Source organism: Macaca fascicularis, chromosome 4, assembly GCF_037993035.2.
Source record: "Macaca fascicularis isolate 582-1 chromosome 4, T2T-MFA8v1.1".
NCBI classification, from domain to species: domain Eukaryota; kingdom Metazoa; phylum Chordata; class Mammalia; order Primates; family Cercopithecidae; genus Macaca; species Macaca fascicularis.
Genome location: NC_088378.1, coordinates 5,115,811 through 5,138,768, shown reverse-complemented (window position 1 = coordinate 5,138,768; position 22,958 = coordinate 5,115,811). Strand labels below are relative to the sequence as shown.

General features: G+C 44.8%; 2 protein-coding genes across 4 annotated transcripts in view; one reads left to right on the top strand and one right to left on the bottom strand.

The window, feature by feature from the left end:
* PDE10A (phosphodiesterase 10A) overlaps positions 1-8,394 on the bottom strand; it is a 676,118-nt gene extending 667,724 nt beyond the window's left edge. For 2 of the 3 annotated variants that reach the window (XM_074036771.1, XM_015448495.4), the window contains exon 1: positions 7,873-8,394. Coding sequence is in view for 1 of the 3 variants with exons in the window: in XM_015448494.4 (XP_015303980.1) it covers positions 6,427-6,532 (106 nt within the window). In the remaining 2 variants the exon portion in view is untranslated. Of the gene's footprint in view, positions 1-6,426; positions 6,537-7,872 lie in introns of those variants that run through there. The other variant, XM_015448494.4, reaches the window with a different exon arrangement.
* On the top strand, positions 7,952-9,324 carry LOC102128685 (putative uncharacterized protein FLJ36797). Its single transcript, XM_015448506.4, is given in 3 exon segments — positions 7,952-8,617; positions 8,619-8,663; positions 8,666-9,324. Coding segments are annotated over 3 exon segments (711 nt in total). The 5' UTR covers positions 7,952-8,467; the 3' UTR covers positions 9,182-9,324.
* The last annotated feature ends 13,634 nt before the right edge of the window (positions 9,325-22,958 follow it).

The following is a 22,958-nucleotide window of genomic DNA, read 5'->3' as shown; positions in this document are numbered from 1 at the left end:
AGTTAAGACACCACCACTCCCACTCTTTGAGAGCCAACATTCTGACTGACAAATTTAAGAATCTCTAAATAGAAAAAATGTGCAAAAGTCACAACACCCAGAGTTACCATTGTGGTTATCTGAGAATTCAAGAGTAAGACTTACTCTTGAATAAAATAATACACATTTTAAAATAACAGAATTAATTCTCTGTCATTACTTAAATTCCCTCAATGTTTATTCTGCGGCAAAATCACAAACCTGTGCCTATGTGTTGTTGCTGAGATGGATGTAATGCAACACCGCTCATGCCAACACCCACCTTAAGCAGAGAGCAGGGGAAGAAGAAAAGCTGTCTCATAAATCCTAAAATCCATCCTAGGCGTAATCACCCTACCTCTGGGACTCTCTACATTTCAAATAGTCTGTTGACTATTTCACTGTTTTGAGAAATATATTTCACTGTTTTGAGAAATATGCTTATATTTACCAAATATCCCAATTTGGGATTTTCAAAATATAGTGTCTGTACTCATGACAGATCAAACTGCGTAAGAAAATTACGGCAGGTATCGGCAAATAGCCTTCGATGGAATTCAAATGGTTATCATCTCTTTGACTCAACTTCCATATCCAGGAATTTACCAACATATAAATGTATACATGTGTTCAAAAAGTACTGTGTGGTTGCTTATGAAAACTTTATTTATTTATAAAAGCAAGAGACTAGTATTTTGAATGTCATTCAGTAGGGTTTAGTTAAATCAATTATGGCACATTGTACCACGGAATAGTATACAGGCAACAAAGGTAGTTTTATATATGCTGATACATTTCCAAGACACAGGTAAGTGGATAAAGCAAAGTATAAGGAGAACAGTTTAACAGGATACTTGTGTCTCTCTATGAAAGGAATGTTACGTATATCATCCTGTGTGTGCTCAGGAAATTTCTGGTTGGCTACATAAGGACCAGGGTCATATAGGTGACATTTGGGGTTGGAGGAAGACTTACTGTACCTCTTCCCATGACCACTGACTATTGTTTCCATGTGTGTATAATATATATGCATGTATCTATATGATATATGCATGTATCTATATGATATATGCAATATATCATATCAAGATAATGGTCATTGTGATTGCTACCTTGTATTCCTCAAGGAAGGAAAGACAAAGTCAAAGAGCTCTTAAGAATTTCATGTCACAGTTGAGCAGTTCTTTTTATTAAAAGTGCTCCTCCTGCTAACAGGTGAAGATAATTTCTGCTTACCTGAGAAACACGTATTCCATCTGTATTATTTAAGCTAGCCATAGAAGCGACAGGAGGCAGCATTGTTACATAACTTTCACCTCTGTTTATTTGCAGTTCTGTTTTCCCCTGGAGGGGAGGGCCAGGTGCATGTTTGTTGGGGAGCAAGTGTTGGCAAACAGGAATATAAATGTAGGTAAATATAGGCCATTTACAACATAAAGAAGAGTCCCTGCTGTACTCTAGATCAAAAGGTGCTCTACATTATTGTGCTGTGATGCTCAGAACTTCTGCCAGTTCTAAAAAGAGAGTATCCTCCCAGCTAGTGGCTTCTCAAAGAATCCAGTTTTTAGGTAACTTCCTCTCCCCACTCTTTCAGATTAATAACTACCCCTCATTTGGTTCCTTTGTGAGTTATCATTTAGATTGGAGTCCAGTTATGGTGTAAGTTCATTTATTTCCAAAGTCATAATCAAAGTCACAGAAACTGGATCACCAAGGCCATTCAATTCAGCCTGAGGGGAGGAAAAAGGCACATAGTGGTGACTTTGTCTTTCAGATGTTGGTCATTTCCTTTACCACTTGAATCAAAAAGGCAGGGGCATGTCCAAAGATGAGAGAGGACTGAGGCCTCTATTCCATTCTGCAGCCTTCATTCTTGAGCTCCATTTCTCCTCGAAGTCACCTCTTCCACCTCCTTTGGCCCCCTGGATGGTAGTGGCCTTTCTGGTTTGAAGCCAAAGAAACTAACACAAGAACTTTAACAAATGTAGAAACAATAACCGCCTTTGCCATCAAACTTCTGTAAAAATGCATGCTTGTATGACTGTTTGTCTTTAACATTGATTTCCTCTTCCAAGGGTCATGCCCATTTTTTAATATCAGTGATGTAAATCACCCTTTGAGAGATATTTTTGTGAGCTATTTTAGAATTAGGCAATCTGAACAATTAATCAGAAACATTAATCTATTGGAAAGATCAATCCAGCTGATGGTAGGGGTTAGGTAGATGTAGGTCAATTAACAACATACACATTCACTTTTAACTAGTTTTAGAGGCATAAAATTGATGCTACTTCTCATACCCAGTTTCAAGTTCTCCCAATACTAACTACCCATTAATAATACAGGAAAGCTACAAAATCCGGGTGTTATTGTAATATCAGAGAGGTAGAGGTATGTGGTTATTGAAAACCATATGTTCACTCAGTCACTGATTTATCTGACCACATAATAGCTACCCATATTTCACTATGGCTCAAGAAATTCAAGGAATGCATGAGTTGGTCATGCCCAAATGTCCCCTAGATTCATTCAGTCGCAGAGGCTCCCCTTTGGGTGGCTTTAAACACTACCAAGGCAAGAACCCAGAAAACTGGGCTGGGGAGGATCTTAACCAATTTCATACAAAACAGAAACTACTTACTTTTAAAACAGTCATGAGATTAATTTAATGTAAGAATATACCACTTAAGAATATACCACTTAAGTTAAGTAATTTCCTAACTTAAAACCATCTTGAAAGACATGAAGCTTAAAACTAGAAGACGAAGCAAGATAGTCCAATTAGGGTGACAGTGGGGAGAGGGGAGAATAGAGATAGATTTCAGAGAACCTACAGGTACTAAGAGAACAGGTTTCTAACTATAGCGTAACTGGTAAAATAGAGTTAGTATTACTTCTTAAGTGTATAGTAACTAATAAGATATCTTGTGATTAAACCAAACTCTTTAAGTAAATACTAATTATTTGAAAAGAGACTAATATAAAAAGAATGCGAAGAGAATGAAAAAATTTTTGAAGTACTTTCTTATTAGTTATAAGATCAATAAATACAATTATTCAAGGTTTTCATCAAAGACTCTTCCCATATAGCTTTCCACATGTCCATTCAGTTATAGTTAACCAAACACTGTAACACACTCTTATGTCCAAGTTCAAAGCAATTAAGAAAAGAAGAAACAAAACAAAACAAAAATTATCATTGGCATGGTCCATTTGCACACCAATTTTCTTTAAGTTACAAAGGAAAAATGTTTATAAGTTTAACATTTTATGCTAATATCTTCCATCAGTATAGACCACACACATGTTGGACACGGAGCCAGCCAGCTGCTGCCCACAAGAGGAAAATATCGTAATCACAATTTTACAGACACACACACACATGTGCACATGTCAAATAACTTCGGTGGACATCCAAAGAAACATTCAATCTAAGCTAGGATAATGTACTTCATCTTCCCTTTTACCTAGTTAAATTAAGCAGGCTGGATCTATTAAGGTCAGGGAGGAAACCAAAACCATCTGAGTGTGTACACAATGACCCATTTACTATCCTATGTTCATCAGTATAAGGAATCTTCTAAAGAGAAACTATTTACAATACAGGGGCCACACAGCACAATAGCCAGGAAGTATCAGCACAGGACCTGAAAGGAGCACTTAGCAGCTGTGGCTGGAGACCACGTGCACTGTGGGATGGACTGGTGGTAGGGAAGGACGTGAACAGGACCAAAGGGCTTTAGTTCTCACGTTCAAAGTTCCCACCGCACTCCTCTCTAGGCAGCCTATAAGCCTGTCAGCTATTAGCTATTTAAAACTTCAAGTCAAAGCAACCTGCCAACAGGCCATCTTAAAATCATTGACCACCACTGAAACTTAATTTCCAGTTGCCTTCATTTCATACATTCTATGAATATACTCTCAATGGTTGAAATGAGCAAACACGTAAACCTTCCAAGTTGTTGGAACTTAAAAGATAACCCTCTGAGGTTCCATCCAGGTCAGCAATACCAACATATATACTTTTCTCTGTTTTGCAGTGTGTGTACAGTCAAATTTGGCTTAGAGGCCCAAAGGGGTAAAAACCAACAGCACTGAGTTTGAGAGGCAGAGAAAATGTAGTATCTTAATCATGGGTACGTGGTTATGTGTCATGAACAGCTGTCACTCAAACACTGCCAGCTACCTGGCCTCCCAGTTTCCCATCGTGAAAGCGTGCACAGCCATGTATTCATATAGCCATATACCACAGACATCCACCAAAAATGCACAGATGTGCTCCCGCCATTGCAGGCATGGGCCATGGTTGCCATTTCCCAAGAAATATATTCCCAACACCATGGTGGTGGAGCGTTCACCCCTCAATGGTTTCTACAGTTACATATTCTCAGACAATCATCAAGTAGCAGTTTTAGTTGCCAAATACAAAGGATACAATAAAATCTTTAGACATTTTTATGCTAAAAAAAAATTGTACAATAAATCATTTTGAAATTAGGATCATCTCTGAGTACTATGGATACAGGTATTTACTGTTGACTCTTCTGATTTGCAAAATATTCTCTGTAGACTCGTATTACCGGGGGAATGTGGGAATGACTTGCTACTGGTAGTATAGATTTCCATAGCATAGATTTTTTTAAATCCTAATACCAAATATGTCCACCAAAAAGATGAAAAATGTTTGCTGAAACACAATTCTTATTTCTTTTCACAGCCGGCAGTCATACATTTATTAATTTTTAAAATAGCATTAAAATATTAAGGTTGTTATTTACCATAATAATGGTTTCAGTTCCCATAGACTTGGTTTGCTATTAACCAAAAGAAAAGGCTATGTGCCTTTACAGAGCGACCCGAGGTCAAAACTAAATGCTGCATATGGAGCTGATGAATTTGCCAGACTCTCATGGTGATATTGAATTATTTCCCCCAAAGATGGAAAAATACCAACCATACAAATAAAGTCACCTGCAACACCTTGAATTTCTTACCAAATGCCATTTTTTTTCAGTAAAAGTAACTTAAGAAATGCCCTAGCATTGCTCTAAAATCATAACTGAGCAGAGAAAGTCAAAGCCTGCAGTTACTGAAATACCCCTTTTGAGTTAAGCGGTGGGATTCTTCTCAACTCCTTTCAGTGTCACCAAAATGCACTTTCCGGGCATGACCAGAACCCGTCCTTTGTTTGGAAATGGACGCAAGCCATGCCGAAGGTTCCCATTGCACACAAAGATTCATGTTTTCCAGGGGAAAGGACTTCTGTGACTTGGTGTTTCTTGTGACGTCAAAGGAGAAGAGCCATTGCCTCCATTTTGGAGACAGGAGCCCAAGCCCATCTCTCTGGATGTTCTGCCCAGCTCGGCCCCTGCCACAACCGAAGCCACAGAGCTGGGCTGCAGGAAGGAATCAGTCACACAAACAACCCCTCTACCTAGCTGCCTACCTATCCAGATTCAGATTCTCCCCCAACATGCCTGTTCACCGAATTTTCCACAGCTTAGCCAACAACAAAACATCTCCATCTGGTTCATTTTTCCTTTGCATTTTAACTGCAGCCCGGAAAAAGCCTGGCTAGTTCATTGGGGCCTACTTTAAACCAAATCCAGAAAGCTTTAAGGGAAATAAAAGGTGTCTGCCTGGGTTTCTTTTATGTGGAAATCAGATACCCAAGGATCACTTGTGTTTCCATAGGAAATTTTCCATCTTCAGTTTTTCATTGGTGTTATTCTAGGCAAAGAAGTACCCAACTGCTTTCACCACCACGTCTCTCCTTGAAATCACAGCACATCACCCCATTTGCTTCAAAAACCTCACCTCCAACTTCAGGAGGAGGCACAGGGCCCTGCCTGTGCAGGGAATGAAGATTTCACATGACGCAGCCCTAAGCATCCCTGGACTGGAGAAGCATGGAAGAAGTAAACGTCCCTCCCTGCTGTCCCTCATCAGCAACGAGCTTGAGGGGGATCTCACCGGCACCCCTGCCCTCCGGACACAGGTGTTCTGCACACAGACATTCATGTAGGCCCTCCATCCCCAGTACAGTGTGTCCACACCAATGCACATGACAGCCAGGCAGGCATGAGGGAAAATAGTCAGCTGTCCCCAATCAATACCTCTTGGCCTCTTCCCTTCCCACCCCACCCTCACTTCTTCCCCACACAGCTTCAAGTCCACGCAGATCTGGGTCTCCAGCATTATCTAATCAGCTCACTCCCACCCCACTCCCCGTATCCTGAGGAAACATGTAAAACCCCATCTGTGGGGGAGAAGTCTACTCAAGTTGTCTTGCTATAGGGAGCTCTGATGAAGTGTGGCGAGGGCATTCCTGCGGAGGGATCTCAACTCCCAAACGTCTTCCTGCATGTGCTCCTGTTCCTTTTTCTCCTCCCCCTCCCCGCCCCCTACCTTGCTCCTCGCTGCTGTCCCCAAACCAGGCAGTGGGTTCCTCCTCTGGGAGCTGGGGTTCTCCGCCACCTCCTCCACCCTCGAGGGCTTTGCGTTTCTTCGACATCTCTGCCCAGGGCTGGGGATTTGGGGGTTTTCTTTCCCCACCCCCTGGCCCTCCCCCCTCGGAGAGGAGAGTGAAGGTGGGGTTAGATGGAGGGGAGGGGGTTAGGTGCAGAGGAAGGGGTGGGGAGAAGAGCCCAGAGAGGGAGATGGAAGAGATTGCTGCTTCAGGAGGGGAAGGGACTTGGGGTGGCAGGAAAGGCAGAGGGGCAGGGACTCAGTGCAGAAATCCTACAATCCGGTCCATCAGTGTAGCCCTACGTCTAGGAGACTGTTTGCTGGTGTTGCGCCTCTCTCTCTCTCTCTCTCTCTCTCTCTCTCTCTCTCTCTCTCTCTGCCTCTCCCTCTCCCTCTCTCTGTCTCTCTCTCCTCTCTCTCTCCTTCCTCCTTCCTCCTTCCTCCTTTTCCTTCAACTAGAAGGGTGAGCCGAGAGGGGAGGAGAGATCAAACCAGAGATGAGAGGCTCCTTGGGTGCCTCAGCGGATTTCTTCCCCATTTGGAGGGGCAATGGGGTGGGGTGCTGTGAGGACTCCTGGCCCTGTCTAGCTATGAAGGAGTGGTATCTTCTGGCTGGGCTTGGCTTGGCTTGGGGGGAGGAGGGGCAGGACAGTGTTTGCAGTGTTTGGGGAGGATGCGATTTCAATGGGTTGCAAGGAAAATTGGGTGAGATGAAGAAAATAAAATGCTGCAGAATGCAATCTAGTGATGCTTTCAGGTGCTGGGGACTCCGGACCCCCTCCTCCCCTATGACATCATAGGATCTTTCGCAAAAGAGACTGGGGAAGGTGGGGGGAGAGAAGAGAGTGGCGGCAGAGGGAAAGATCAAAAGCGCAGGGGGTCCTGTCCCCACTGAGAACTGGAGAAGGGCGGCCGGCTGTGGAGGAAGGAAGTTGCAGTGCACACACCATCCCTTCTCCAGGCCGCCTCGGGAGGCACCTGCGGGTCTGGCGCGGCAGCCGCTGCGGTTTGCAGCTGGCGCGCAGCCCTCGCTGGGAACTTGGAGCTCCCAAACTCCTCGGATCAAGCGTTAGCCCCGAGGCTGTCAGTCGGCGCTGGGGCGGGCTGCAGTCTCTCTCCCCTCCTCTGCAAACCCTTGAGTCTTCCGGCTTTAAAAACTCCCTTTCTTCTTTCTCGAGTTCACTCATCACCCTTTCCCCCAGTCACGTCCACAAACACAACACACCACACACACGCACACGTTTTCTTGTTGCTAAACAGGGTGGAGGGAAAGGACAGGAAGTTTTTTTAAGTACACACACACACACACACACACACAAAGATTGGGACTAAGTTTTTCTGGACTCTCAAGGGTTAAATAATAGGTAAAAGGAACGGTCAACTTACCCGCCAAAGTATGCTGACGCGTGTATCTGCTTTCCGCTTCATTTCGAGTTCATAAATTTAAAAAGAAAGAGAGAAAGAAAGAAAGAAAAAAGGTAAGGCTCCGGGAGCACAGTGGGTCCAGGGTTCCATGGAGAACTGCGCAAAGCAAGTTGCCAAGAAAGCCCGCCGGCCAAGTTCGGGACCTGTCCACGCTCGCGCGCTCCGCTCAGCAGGCAGATTCCAAAGGCTTGGGGCACTCTGGGGTGCGCGCCGATCTTCTCGCAAAAGGCGAGTGTGTGGGGTTCCTCCTTCCCACCTTTCCATCTGGGGGTCTCGCGGAAAGTTGCACCCAGTGCCTTGGGCGCCCATGAAGACCAGTCCATCTCAGCTCAAGCTCCCAGCAGCAGCAACTTCGGACTCAGACCTCTCTCTCTAGAACATGAGTGCTCATGTGTGCGTGCGTGTGTCTGTGTGTGTGTGTGTGTGTCCGCGTGCACTTGACATTTGGGGGTGCATATGCTCTCAAGAACGACTCTCCCGGCTGCCCAGAACTTAGAGAGTTTCCCTTTAAGCCGGAGATGCTGCTCGGACACCCCCCCGCGTCCAACAGGAGGCGATGACGTCTGTAGCCTCGTTGCCAGAACAGTCCCCAGGCTGCCGCTGCCGTTCATTGACAGGAGCGGGCGCTCGGACGTCAGCAGCCGGACCTTTGGCAAGGCTGCTCCCGCGGAGACGGTTCCCACCCCCGCACCTGCCAGCCCGCCCCCCCCCCGGGGGGGTGGTCACGAAATCAAAGCCTCCAGAGGAGGGGGCCGGGCCGGGGAGGTGCTGGGACTGGGGGAGGGGGGTGACTCGAATCTGCCCTCTTTGTCCTGGAGCACCGGAGTATATAAATAGTGCAGTCTCCAGCCAGACGCTCTCCCACTATTGCACGCCCCCGCAGTACCCCCCATCCGACCCCCGCCCCTTGTCACTACGCGTCGGGTTCGCTCTGCCAGGAGGGAGGCTGGGGTGCGGGGAAGCAGGGAGCGCAAACAGACATTGGTTCTCTTTCCTCTTCCCATTCATAGATTTCGGTTGGAGTCCTAGGGCCGCCGCGCCTGGAGTCGCAATGAATGGATGGATGCCCGCGCGCTGGGACCACCAGGTCCGCAGAGACGTCGCCGGCGCTAGGGGCGCTCCTCCCGCCTGGGGACAGGCGCCCTCGCCTCGGCGCAGTTGGGGGGGACCCCAAACTACCCTTAAGAGGCCAAAGGCCTGCTCTCCCCTTTCTCCCCAACACACACCAGGGTTATTTTCTGTCCCTGAGAAGTTGGGACGCAAAACGTAGGGAACTGCGATCAGTCTCCGCACCATGAAGAGGTCCAGATAGGGACCAAAGCCAGGGCCATCCCGCAGCACGGAGGGTAGCAACAGAGAGGGGAGCGCCGACGTGGCGCAACGCGGGGGCTGAAGCCAAGCCTGTAGCCTCTCCCTGAGCACCGCTGGCGGCCCAGGACCGCGCGCTCTCCCTTCCTGAGCACCGAGCGATGCACTGCGCAGGGAAGGAGGGCACGGCGGGGGGGTGCGTGCAGGGGACTGCTGCGCGGATTCCCCACCCGAACCCGGCTCGCGGGGAATCCGTGGGCTTGCACTCGCCAGAAAGAGCTGCTGCAGGAGCGGCAGAATGGTAAGGCCCGTTCCCGATCCTGGGTGGGAGGAACTTAAAGGACTGAGTTCTGAGGCACCAGGCACAGGGCGCAGCTTCATAAATGCACCCAAAAGCTTCCATGGACTGACGGCACAGATGTGGCTGAAGTGAACCTAAGGACGTTTGCTACCCCAAGACCCGGGCTTCAGGCCAGGTGACAACGGACGCCTAGGAGTGTGGTGACACCTGCGCAGAGCTCCTGGTGGTTCAACCTGTCCGAGAAGGTTGCAAGAAGATGCCACTGTCTTAGCTTTCTCCCCTAGTGCTCATACCCCAGAAAAGGTCACTGGGGCACTAGATCCCAACCCCTTGTGCCATGAGAGGGAAGCCCGCACAACTGTGTTGGCACTCCAAATCGTCTCCTGGGTCCTTCCCATTACACACACACACATAATGTCATTTCCCTATGGAAAAATAAATCAGAACTTTCTCGACTCTCCACCTTCTCCCTCCATCTCCACCCAGGTTCTCTGTTTTCCTTCACAACAGACTGCAGCTGTCTAGAGGGTGGCTCTGGTCTCTCTCCTCTCTCTGGGTCTTGAATCGTTCCAGAACACTTTCTTAAGAGTTCTACTTCTGCCGCCTGCAATATCTCACTTTTACGAAGGTCACCATTCAACCCAAAACTCTGTATCAGAGAGTCCATTCTTAGACATCTAAGATGACTTAGCCACTGCAGTGGACAGAAATCCTCATTCCCACCTCCTTAGAACACAGCCTTCACTAGGCTTTCCAGACGCTCCACTCTGCTGATTTGTGTCCCACCTTTCTGGACATTCCCTCTTAGTCACATTTGCTGAACTCCTCATCTCCCACTGTCTTCAGGTTGCAGTGTCCCAAGGCTCATCCATGGACCTTTTATTTTCCATCACTCCCTGCTCCCTTGGTGATCTTGCTCAGCCTCGTGGGTTTAAATCTGAATACTAATGATGCTTGCACTTATATATTTAGCCTAGACCCATCCCCTAAACTCTAGATTCATGTTTCTAACTACCAGCTCCACTGGGGCATCTCGAAGGTGTCTGAAACCTAACAAGGCTATCACTGGGCTCTTGATTTTACCCCCATCACAAACCTGCTCTTCCCACAGTTTTTCCACCTTGGTGAATGGAAAGCCCACACTCATCATGTCTGGGTTATAGCTGTCACCACCTCCCTCAGCTCTCACTCTGCCCACACCTCCTTCACTCTATTCTCAGCCACATGGGCCTTCCTAGAACCCACCAGGCACCCTCCCAACTCAGAGCCTTTGCAGCTGCTGATTCCTCTCCAGAAACTCCTCTGCCCAATGTCCTGAATATCTGCAGGGCACATTCTCTTCCTCTTTCACATTTTTTCCTCTTGCACCTCTTCAAGAAGCCTCCAGCGTCCACCCCACCACACACTGCTACACCACCTCTCCCAGCACTTATTCCTGCCCTTCTTTGCTTTACTTCCTCCATGCATTGCTTGTAGTTCACTTACCTGCCTTGTTTAGTCTATTTTCCCAGTAAAATGTCAGCTTCCTAATGGCAGGAATTTTGCCTTTGCTTATAATTGCATAAAAACTACATAACCTCATCAAACTTTCTTTACCTCTCACACACATTCGGGAGTTGCCTGATTCTTCTCTTAGAACACAGAAGAAAGTGAGCTTGGAGGTTGGCAAAGGCCATTTCTCTGCCATAGTGATCTCCCACATTAAATGTGTGTGTGTGTGTGTGTGTGTGTGTGTGTGTGTATCTGCCCAAGACCACTGTCACATCTCTGGTGATTCCTGAGAAATGCAATCTCTCTACCTTCCTCACTTTCTTCTTCAATCCTTTCTTTGCCTTCCCCTTTTTCTTTCTTTTCTCTCCATTAGTCTTCTTTTCTTTTCTTTTCTGCCTTAAGCCTTCCATGGGCACCAAGGGGCATGCCCACCTAGCCCTTGGCCACCACTGAGGTAAACGGGACCTTCAGGCTTACCTGTGTTCTCAAAGCCGCCTGCTCCTTCCCATCCTTCCTGTTTCAATATGTTCACATCCCTTCTCATTAGCAAATAAATATATCTGTTTCTGGAGCTTTGGAGTACCCAAATAAGGTGTCAAACATTTGAGTCATTTAATAACTGCTGAGCTCTAGGGCTCCAGAATGAAGTCCTGGGATCTCCCCTCAAGGCTGTCCTAATCCAGCGGAGGAGAGGGGTAGGCACACTATCAAGGTGTCAAGGTGCTGACGAGGGCACTGATGAAGGCAGCCAGTGCAGGAGTTCCTGGAGCCCAGGCCACCAGAGAGGTGGGAGAGAGGACCACAAGGGGAGCGGCATCCAAGATGGGTTTGCAGGCCTTGGGGGAGCTCCACAGTGGAGGCAGGTGTGCAACCCCAGAGGCGGGAGTGAGTGGGATGGTTGGACTGCTGAGCATCAGGGTGGTTTGGGTGCCAGTGCTGGGATGGAGGGTAAACAGACAATTAAGGGCCTTCAGCCTGTGCTGAAGGGTTGAGCCTGCATCCTGAAGGGCTTTATGAAAGAGATAAAATGGTGTCCTACATGTTTGAGTTGGAAAGTTGATGAGTGGATCAGAAGGAGGTGAAATCAGAGGCAGGAGGAACAGCTAGAAGAGGCTGTTCTGGGTTAAGAAGCTAAAGGAGAAGAGTTGGCCATGTGGGGCGAGAGGGTGTGTAGGCCCACACTTCTAGTGCACGTGTAATTGCCCACCTTCTGCAGAAGGACCTGAAAAAAAGTTAGACTTTGCTGAGGATTACGGGTTATTGGTGTCAAGGGGGCAGATGCTGCTTCATGCCAGCCCTCTTAGCTGGGCACCACTCTGGTGGTATGAGTGCAGTTTATAATCTGTCACCTATCCTGCACATCTGGAAACTCCATGTCACCAACTTAATCTGAGCAGATCAGTGTCAAAGGAGCTTCGATTAAGACTCATGAGAGATTGATGTAGGAACCCAAAGCCCCGCTATTACTCTACAGTGGGCAATTAGTCTTTGCGAGCACTAGAATACTCTTTTCCTTTCCTCTGGCCACCTCTACCCCTATCAAAGTTATAACTGATCAAATTACAGGGCAAATTTCATCTAAGCTATGGTAAGGGTAATAAATTTGTCATGTGAGCCTAGGAAATGTAGTGCAATTCTCTGACGATGCTTCCCCAATTTGTTCCATGCCAGGTGTCCACTTGGCCGTCAGTGGCCTTGCTTCCTCATCCCTGTATTACTGCTTCCACAATGACCCCCTAAGACCTTAAGGAGTTCTTTAAGAACAAAAATGCCCTGTGCAAGGCTTCAGCACTTCTGCCATGTGGATGACCTTAGCTTTAGTGTGAGAGCTGCTTCACATAGTCAGACCTTTTCATTTTCCCTTCTCTTGGAAGGGCATTTTTAGGTTCTTCTCCTTCTGAGAAGAAGAGAGACCTTCAGATAAATGGAGTGTTCGTTCTGTCCACTTCCAAGGAATAGTGCAGAAAACATGAGCAAAACCAAAGTAGCTCACAGACTACTTTATAAGCACTCACCATTAGACAAACTGATACTTCCCTCAAGCTGTAGTCTGAATGCGCCATCCAAAACTCATGTGTTTGAAACTTAATCCCCATCTCAACAGTGTTGGAAGGTAGGGCCTAGGGAGATGTTTAGGTCCTGATGGCTTTGCCTTCAGGAACCAATGAACAGCACTATAAAAAGGCCTTAAGGAGAGCGTTAATCCCTTTTGCCTCCTTCTGCCATGTGATGAGGAGCAAGAAAGCCCTCACCAGAGGCTGGCCACTTGAGCTTGGACTTCCCAGCCTCCACAACCATAAGAAAACATTTCCGTGCTTATAAATTACTCAGTCTGAGGTATTCTGTTATAGCAGCACAAAACAGGCTAAGACACCCCATTACATTGACCAGCTGAGCACAACAATTTCTATAAATAAAAAAAATTCCAACTTGTGGGAAACTATTTGAAAATAAGTACAGGAAACACAGAAAGTCTGGAAAAAGCTTACTTAAAGTTGCAAATCGGTTAGATCTAAAAACATTCAAAATGTAATCATTGATTTTTAGTGCTACACGAAACATTAAATTATCTAAGAAGGCTAATTCTCCAGCCCCAAAATACTCTGTTATAAATGAGGAAAAGGAGGGCCAATAATATAACGTAGAACATTTGTTGTAGGCCTTGAAGTAGCTTTTTTGGGAAGAAGGACTTTATAGCTATGCATTATGCTTGGATTTTAAACTAATCATATAATTGCAGAAATATTATGTCATATCTGTCCTTCCATAAGTGGCATAGCTTAGTTATTCTATATATGTTCATTTATTTAAATTCCATCACCCACAGTCTTATTCTTTTATTTGGAAATAATTCCAAATTTACAGGAAAGTTGCAAGAATAAAAATAATACCAAAAACACCCATAACATCTGTTACCCAGATTCACCTCTTGTTAACATCTTATCCCACTTAGTCTATCACGTACACCATCATCCTTTGCTTTATAAAACAGCTAAACATGAATTATATATCTCTAGGCCCTTGGCCCCCAAATGCTTCAATGCAACTTCCTATAAGAGAATTTCTTATATAGATACAGTACTGGTATCAACAGTACTAAATTAACATCATTACTGCAATGTTTTTATCTAACCTATCACCCATATCCCAGTTTTGTCAATTGATGCAATAATGTCTTTTATGATGTTCTCCCCATCTTCCTGTCCCATATAGATTACAGTCTAGGGCTCAAGGATGGCATTTATCTGCCCTATTTCTTATAGCCCTTCAATCTGGAGAATTTCTGGAATTTTTCTTTGGAAAATTTCTGGAAATTTTCTTTTATGACATAGACATTTCTGAAGAATACAGACAGGGTCTCACTGTGTCACTCAGGCTGGAGTGCAGTGATGCAATCTCAGCTTACTGCATCTTCAACCTGCATGGCTCAAGGGATCCTTCCACCTCAGCCTGCTGAGTAACTGGGACTACAGTCATGGGCCACCATGTCCAGCTAATTTTTTTACTTTTTGGTATACCTGGGGTTTTGCCATATTCCTCAGGCTGGTCTTGAACTCCTGAGCTCAAGCAATCCTCCCACCTCAGGCTCCCAAAGTACTAGGATTATAGGCATGAACCACTGAGTCTGGCATCTTCCTTCTATTTTTAATACAACATTTCTCAGCATGGGTTAGGGTTCTGCCATCTCGGCGGGACTGCTATGGAGGTGAGGTGGTGTCTGTTTCCGAATTTCAAATCTGGAGGCACTTATGTCCCATGGGTGGTATGAATTCTGATCGAGGCATGATCTGACTTTCCCATTGTATAATTACTCTTTTTGTTTCAGGTACAACCAATAAGCAGCCTTTGGGTAGCCGAGAAGACAAGACAAGTATCCTGCTCCTCAACTCAGTTCCGTAACTCAGCACCCTGACTCCTGCTTAGTCTACTGGTGCCTTGGTGATGTTCGAACTCAGTACTTCTTCCACATCAGCCCTCATACAGGCAAAAACACTTCCTTATGCCTCAATGACTAACGTATGTACCTATTTATTCATAGCACAATATCTTGGACTCATGAATTCCTGTATTTAATCGCTCATAATTCATTCCTTTATATATTATTTTGATGCTCATATTTGATCCATTAAAAGGGCCAATGAGAATCCCCTCAACCTGGCTCCCACATTCTCAGGGCATGCCCCCACCATTTCTTTTTTTTTTTTTTTTTTTTTGAGACAGAGTCTTGCTCTGTCGCCTAGGCTGGAGTGCAGTGGCCAGATCTCAGCTCACTGCAAGCTCCGCCTCCTGGGTTTACGCCATTCTCCTGCCTCAGCCTCCCTAGTAGCTGGGGCTACAGACGCCCACCACCTTGCCTGGCTAGTTCTTTGTATTTTTTAGTAGAGACGGGGTTTCACCATGTTAGCCAGGATGGTCTCGATCTCCTGACCTCGTGATCCATCCCTCTCGGCCTCCCAAAGTGCTGGGATTACAGGCTTGAGCCACCGCGCCCGGCCGCCCCCACCATTTCTAAACACTTCCTTACTTTCTGGCGTAATAAGATGCTTTGGGCTCATTTGTACCTACTTTGTTCCAGGCCCTGGGGTCAGCCATTTCTCAGAACACCGGTTCCTTTTAATGGAATGACAGACCAAGACACAGTTACTAGGTGTGCTCATTGCTGCTGGGGTGTCTTTTCTTCCTGGCCCTTGCAGCAGACAGATCTAAGCAATAAGTGCATGTACACGCGTGCGCACACACACACAAACACATACATGTGCACATATACATACATGTACTTATTTTAGAAATTAGGAGCCATTCATTTGTCTAAGTCTCTTTCATCACAGTGAAATCCCTGGTTCCCAAAAACATCAATGTATTTATTCACTTGCTGTATCCTATAGTGCATCTAAAATGGTTTCCTAATTGCTTGCCCATGCCTCCACAACAAAACGCACTACTAAATAAAGGTCAGGATTTGTTCGCAACTCCTCCCCCTAATTTCTTTCACTACTCAGTACAGAATCTGGAGGATCTATAGTTAAATTCTGTGTTTATTTAGTTGATTTCCCTTTTATTGCCCTTCACTGGAAACATGGTTAAGTTCATTTGTTTTAATTTCATTTCAGTTTTTGGGTCTTTCTCTCTTTCCATTCTTACTGATTTAATGTCATTGTTTGAATATTTTTTTGAATATGCCTTCAAAAGCCAAAACTACACTTAAAGAAATACAGGCAGAAGAGTCCTTCCCACTGTATTCTTTCCACTCCATCTCCCTCCCACTCCCAGACTCTGTAGGAAGCAAATTTCGTTGTATTCAGGTTTATCTGAATTTCATCTCCTGTTGTAAAGGTGAGCAGGTAAATATTTATTTTCTTATTTTCTCTTTTTGCTTTATATAACTCAGTGTACTATATATGTTGTTTTGCAATTTGCTGCTTTTCACCTAATAATATTTTCTAGAAATCATTCCATATCAGTTTATCAGTATCATCCTCATCGTTTTGTCAAGAGCTGTGTAGAACTCCACAGTGTGTATGTACCACAGTTCATTCAGCCAGTATCCTGTGCTTGAACATTTAGCTAATTTCCAATATTCTACAGTTATAAATAACACTGCAATTAGTTACTTTGCACACTTATATTTAGGTAATTTCTAATATTTCACAATTACAAATAATGCTGCAATGAGTTACTTTGCACATGTAGATGTTTATGAGAGGTATAACTTCATGGTGTAGACCTAGAAGAAGCAGGTTTGCTGGAGTACAGGTAACTGCAAACAGTTTCATTAGATACTGTGAAATTATTCTTCAAAGGTTTTGTACCAGTTTCTAATTTACCAATTATTTTCTTTTTTAAAGAACAATAAATAAAAATTCCAAAGCATGATAGATCTGTGTATTAGTCTGTTCTCCTATTGCTGTACGGAACTACCTGAGACTGGATAATTTATGCAGAAAAGAAGTTTAATTGGTTCAGTGTTCCACAGGCTGAACAGGAAGCATGGCTAGGGAGGCCTCAGGAAACTTACGGTCATGGCAGAAGGTGAAGGAGAAGCAGGCACATCTTCAGATGGTGGAACAGGAGAGAGCAAAGGGGGAAGTACTACATACTTTTACAAAACCAGATCTTGTGAGAACTCACTCACTATCACCAGAACAGCAAGGGGGAAGTCAGCCCCCATGATCCAATCACTTCCCCTCAGGCCCCTCTTCCAACACTGAAGATTACAATTCAACAGGAGATTTGGGTGGGAACACAGAGCCAAACCATATCAATCTGCATTAGTTTAAAAATATTTAATGTGTTTTAAGGAAGTAATTTGGTTCTCCCAGCTGGAATGGTTAGGATCTAAGGCCTACTTTACCCTCAAGCAATTTGGGCTCTGGTGAACTTGAGAGTATAGAATACAAAAGCATGTTTCTGTGATACTAGTCTACTAAACCGAGCATATTTATTTTCCATCTGGTGTCCTCCATATTATGTAATAAAATATACTAGAAATAGGTCGAGTGCAGTGGCTTATGCCTGTAATCCCAACACTTTGGGAGGCCGAGTCAGGCAGATCACCTGAGGTGAGGAGTTCAAGACCAGCCTGGCCAACATGACGAAACCCAGTCTGTACTAAAAATACAAAAATTAGCCAGGTATGGTAGTGTGTTCCTGTGATCCCAGCTACTAGGGAGGCTGAGGCAGGAGAATCACTTGAATGTGAGAGGCGGAGGTTGCAGTGAGCAGAGATTGCGCCACTGCACTCCAGCCTGGGCAACAGAGTGAGATTTCATCTATTTATCTATCTATCTATCTATCTATCTATCTATCTATCTATCTATCTATCTATGAAATAAATTGATTAGAACCAAATGTGATTTCTGTTCTCAATTCTGACATGTTCTTGTTCTGTGAATTTGGGAAAGTCATTTAATGCTACTAAGCCTCTGTTTCCTTGTCTGTAAAATAGGGGGAAAATAATAATTTTCATAATTACATAATGAATTTGTTTTAAGAATCAAGTGTGTGTGTCGTTTGTAGGCATAATCACAAAGTTCTATCTATCTGTCTGTCTATCTATCTATCACCTATCTAGCTAGCTAGCTAGCTAGCTGTCTGTCATCTACCCATATCTCTATATGTCTACAGTCTTTGAAACATCTCCCTTTCAAGATAGTGAGAAGACAAAAAATTTTAACTGAAATTCAGGAAACCTGGGTTTTTTCATTCATTTTTATCCTAACCACTGTTAACTCACTGTTTAATTCTAGAAATGTTATTTCACCTTTTTGAATCTTATCGTCTACATCTATAAAATGAAAGGGCTAAACTCATTGAGCTGTAAGATTCTTTCTGGTCCTAAAACATTTTGATTCTTCATGTAACCTGTGTTAGGTTGGTGGTGAGTGCACTAAGAAAGTGGAAAAGAATTTCACTCCCCCTCTTTGAAGATCCTCAGTAAGAAATAAATTATTTAAAAATGAAACTTTGAAAAAAGAGAACTAGTACAGCTCCCTAAAGTCATTTTGAAGAAGATCATGTTTTCCACCTAGGAGGTGTGAGACCAGCCACCTTTGATTCATTGGAAAGTATTTATATTTTTTCTTGCCTTTCCATAAGATCTCGAAGTTTTTAGTATAATTTTTGAGTTCGGAATCTTGAGATTTTGAACTTTGAGCATAGTTGGCTAACAAACAAAGGCTGTAAAGGAAGAAAGGAAGTGAGGCAGGAAAGAAGGGACAGGAGAAGAAAAAGGTAAAGGAAGAAGAAAGGAAGATAAAAAGAGAAAGAAGAAAGAGAGAGAGAAAGAAAGAAACAAACAAAGAGAAAGAAAGAAACAAACAAAGAGAAAGAAAGAGAAAGAAAGAAAGAAAGAAAGAAAGAAAGAAAGAAAGAAAGAAAGAAAGAAAGAAAGAGAGAGAGGGAGAGAGAGAGACGGAGGGAGAGAAGAAGGAAGGAAGGAAGAAAGGAAGGAAGGAAGGAAGAAAGGAGGAAGAAAGAAGAGGAGAGGAGAGGATATTATGTATGTCCACTCCCAACACATCCTATGCCCAACTCAGTGACCAGGAAATAAAATGGAATCCTCCCCTTGGTAGGAGGAAAATGAAGAGTGCAGGTGGGAAGGAAAGAGAATGTATCAATATCGCTGATGTGTACTTTATAAAATTTACCTCTATCAAGGACTTTGAAACTCTGATTCTAAAAGGGCTTCGTCTTCTGGAAGAGGATCAGCCTGGCTGTGCTGGCCAAGTCCGTCAAGTCCATGTCACTTTTCCCTGGGTGAGGTAGTGCCCAGTCTCTTGCTTTAAGTCCCCTGTGGTATTTTACTCACAGCTCCTGGGATGTAGGACTGACATAATCTCCAACTCCAGCCAGGTCCCGAGTGCCATCCTGCTTTCTCATTCATTGTGCCAGGGGCTCCTGTGAAAGCCTCCTTGTGCTTCCCACCCTTTCCCCACCCTGGAAGACACCAAGGTCCAGTCTGCCTTTGTCTTCCACCTGCCTCCAATCATTTGCAGACGCTGCATCACTGTCCTTAGCCAGGCATCACTCAAGCCCTCCTTCTCTCCATTCCCAGTGGCTGGCGTTAGGCCCTTCTCATTTTCCACTGAGACTCCACGGAGGCCACCTGACACGTCCCCTTCCTCAGTTTTTCCTCTGTCCCAGCCTTCATTATAACTGTATGAAATGGAAATATGAGCAGCTTAACAACATCCAGAAACTCTCCTCAGGACAGAGCCCCAGCCCAGGTGAGCCCAGTGAGCCCTTCATGGCGGGGTCCTGCCCACTCCTCCAGCTCTGTCTTCCTCCACTGGCCTGGGGCTTCTTCTTCTCCAGTCACACAAACACCTGGAGCTCCCAGCACGCCAGCTCCTTCATGCTTCTGTCCTTTACTGATGCTCAGTCCTCTGCCAGGACATCCTGCCTGGGCTCCTTTCCCAGGCCACGGTCTGCCGGGCTGGCTGTGCTCCCTCTGTGGTGCTCCACTCCACTTGCTCCTGGAAGCTCTCACCCTCTGTCCTCCACCTTGGGAGGAAGCTGGATAGCTCCTCAGAACAACCTATGACAGGGCATACGTTATCCCATTGTATTATGGCAGTCAGGGTGTGTGTGTGTGTGTTTGTGTGTGTGTTTGTGTGTGTGTGTGTCTGCGTGTGCCTGTGTGTGGTAAGAGATGTGATCTAGAACAGAAACCCTAGCCTCTTGTTCTCACAGAACAAAGGAGGTGGTTGCTGCTTCCAGTCAGAGACCCAGCAACACCAGAGTCAGCCCTTTGGTGGTGCTGTTGTTCCTCTTCCTCCCACTCTTCCTTTCGTGAACAAGATTCCCTGTGGAGATCCAGGGGCCATTTTGTGTCTAAGGTATGAAGATGAGGGAAGAGAGGTTGACATCAACTGGCATCATTGTTGATGTCGTTAGGAAAAAGGAAACCTTTTCCATAAACCTCCAGCAGACGGCTCACACCTCATTGGCCGGGACTGTGTCACAGACCACCTCTGCCCACAAGAGCAGAAGGTAGCATAACTGTGTCACGTGGACAAAGCACGCAGCCCCCAACAGAACTTGGAAATGCAATCACTCAGCTTTATCCCGAAACCCTGCGACAGGTCCATGTCCCTCTCTGTTCTCAGTCTCCAGCATTCGGTAGGCACCTGGCGCACAACAGACGTAGAATCAAAATCAGGCAGATAGAAGTCAAGGGGGCTTTTGGTGTATCACTTACGTTTTCATCTGTCTTAGCACGAAATGATTTTCTGATGGTTTCCAGGCAGGAGTTAAATACAGTAGGCACTGCGCTCATCATACTGAACATGTTTTGATTTGGTATAAAGTATTTTGTTCAACTACTTCCATTTTCTTGTGAGATTTCACTCTTGCTACCCATTAGTGACTACAGATTTGGGTCAATTTGTGAAAAAAGAGCTATTATATATCAAAACATCTTGACTTTAGAATAGTAACTGATATGCAATAACAGAGATAGCACTGATCAATTGGAGGCCAAATGTCTTTAAGGAACAGACAGAAGAGTTGTCAAAAAAAAAAAAAAGGTAAAAGAATTGCTAGGCCCAGCTAAATGCCAACATAAAAAAGTGTCTTCTTATAAATTACAAAATGCAGAATTTTGCTCAAAGTTAAATTGGACATCCTATGTTCAACTATGTACGCTTTGGGAATAATATTTTTTTATATGTAGGCAGCACATGCTAGTGAGCTGCACTGAAAGTTGGAGATGTTTGGGAACGTGCTTCGCTGCTGTTTCTTATTAAGTGTTTGTCTTCCAACTCCTCCTCCCCTGTGCTGTCTGCAACAACGCAACACAAGGGTTTCCTTCTGTCAAAAATAAATCATATGGCATTGAAAGTTGTGAAGTTGCTTGTCTCGGATTTGAGGCATTTCTCAACACACTAAGGCTTTAAATGTTAGGGATTCTCTTGCAAATCTGGAATTTTCCATAGAGAAATGCTAAGATTTTGACTAACGTACAAGTAAAAGAACACACTGCCACGGCATGTAATCCATTTATAATTGGATCTTTGATCCAAAATTTTTTGATTACTTCTTTTGGTAACCATAGTAATATTAAAATAAAACATAAACATATACAACGAGTGCTGTAAGAGAATTATTATGGTGTATATGTGCACATGTTCAGCTTGAACAAAGATCAAAGATGGAAAGTCTTATATAACCATGTGTCTGAGGAAATTCTATACAAATCAAGGAATGGTTGCAATGAACATCTTTAATTTATTTCGCTGGCGCTAAGTCTCTTTTTTTAAAAGAGATTGCTTGCATCTAACAATTGTCTTTTATTTCTTAAATACATTCTCAAAATAGCTAATAAAATATTTCAACAGCAAGTAATTGTAAAAGCAAAGGATATAATTAGCAGTGTTCATAGATGACAGAAAATGGGAAACATGCTGCATATGGGTTGAAAAATGAAGAAGCAGGAAGAAAATCAGAAGTGTGGCCAATTATTGCAGCAGCCCATAGGACGAGACTGTAGGGTCAACCCTGGTCCTAGTTCTCAGCTTTGCAGTAGCCATCACTGGGGATAAAGAGTGGGAGTCTGAATTCAGACCTACAAGTAAGCGCGCTCTTTTTGCCTGGTGTAGCTCAGTCTAAGGGCCTAGGATCCCTTTCTGTCATTGTTGAGTTAGAGAAAGCACACTTCCTGAGCATTGCCCACGTGCTGGGCACGGAGCACAGGCTGCAAGCAAACAGCACAGCCAGTGCCCGCCAGAGTGTGTGGGGTTGGGGGTTGGGAAGACAGGGACTGAACAAAGGGAATAATGTATAAGTCAATACATAACTACAAGTCGTAATACGTGCTGGGAAGGAAAATTACACCATGTATTCATTGATCACAATAAATGCAGTTGGGATGGAAAATAGGAAGAGAAGATCTCTTTGAAGTGACGTTTCTGGTAGAGCCTCAAAACAGTAGGAGCCACAGCCAGGAGAGAGGTGAGGGGAGGGAGGACCTAGGTGGAGGAAACAGCATGTGAGGTTGCTCAGGACAGAAAGGGCCTTCTGGAGACTGAGGGACAGGGAGGTGCACAAGGCAGCAAGGGAACAAAAGGAGCAGATAACATGGGGCCTTGGGACTGACACTCAGACTTGGGTTTATCCTAAGGCAGTGGGTGGTCATCAAAGAGTTTTAAGCAAGAAGGGGACAATTTGCTCTCTCTTTTGCAAAAGGCCAGCAGTTTCCCTTCTCCCCTAGCCATGCAATCCATCCCACATTGCCTTTGCAAGTTTTTAGAAGGACAGTAAACTGAGAATGTGTGGCTATCTCCTGGCCCTGCACCAAAATCTAGAAAATGAGAAAACACATTTTAGGCCAGGCGCGGTGGCTCACGCCTGTAATCCCAGCACTCTGGGAGGCCTAGGCAGGCTGATCACGAGGTCAGGAGATCAAGACCATCCTGGCTAACACAGTGAAACCCCGTCTCTACTAAAA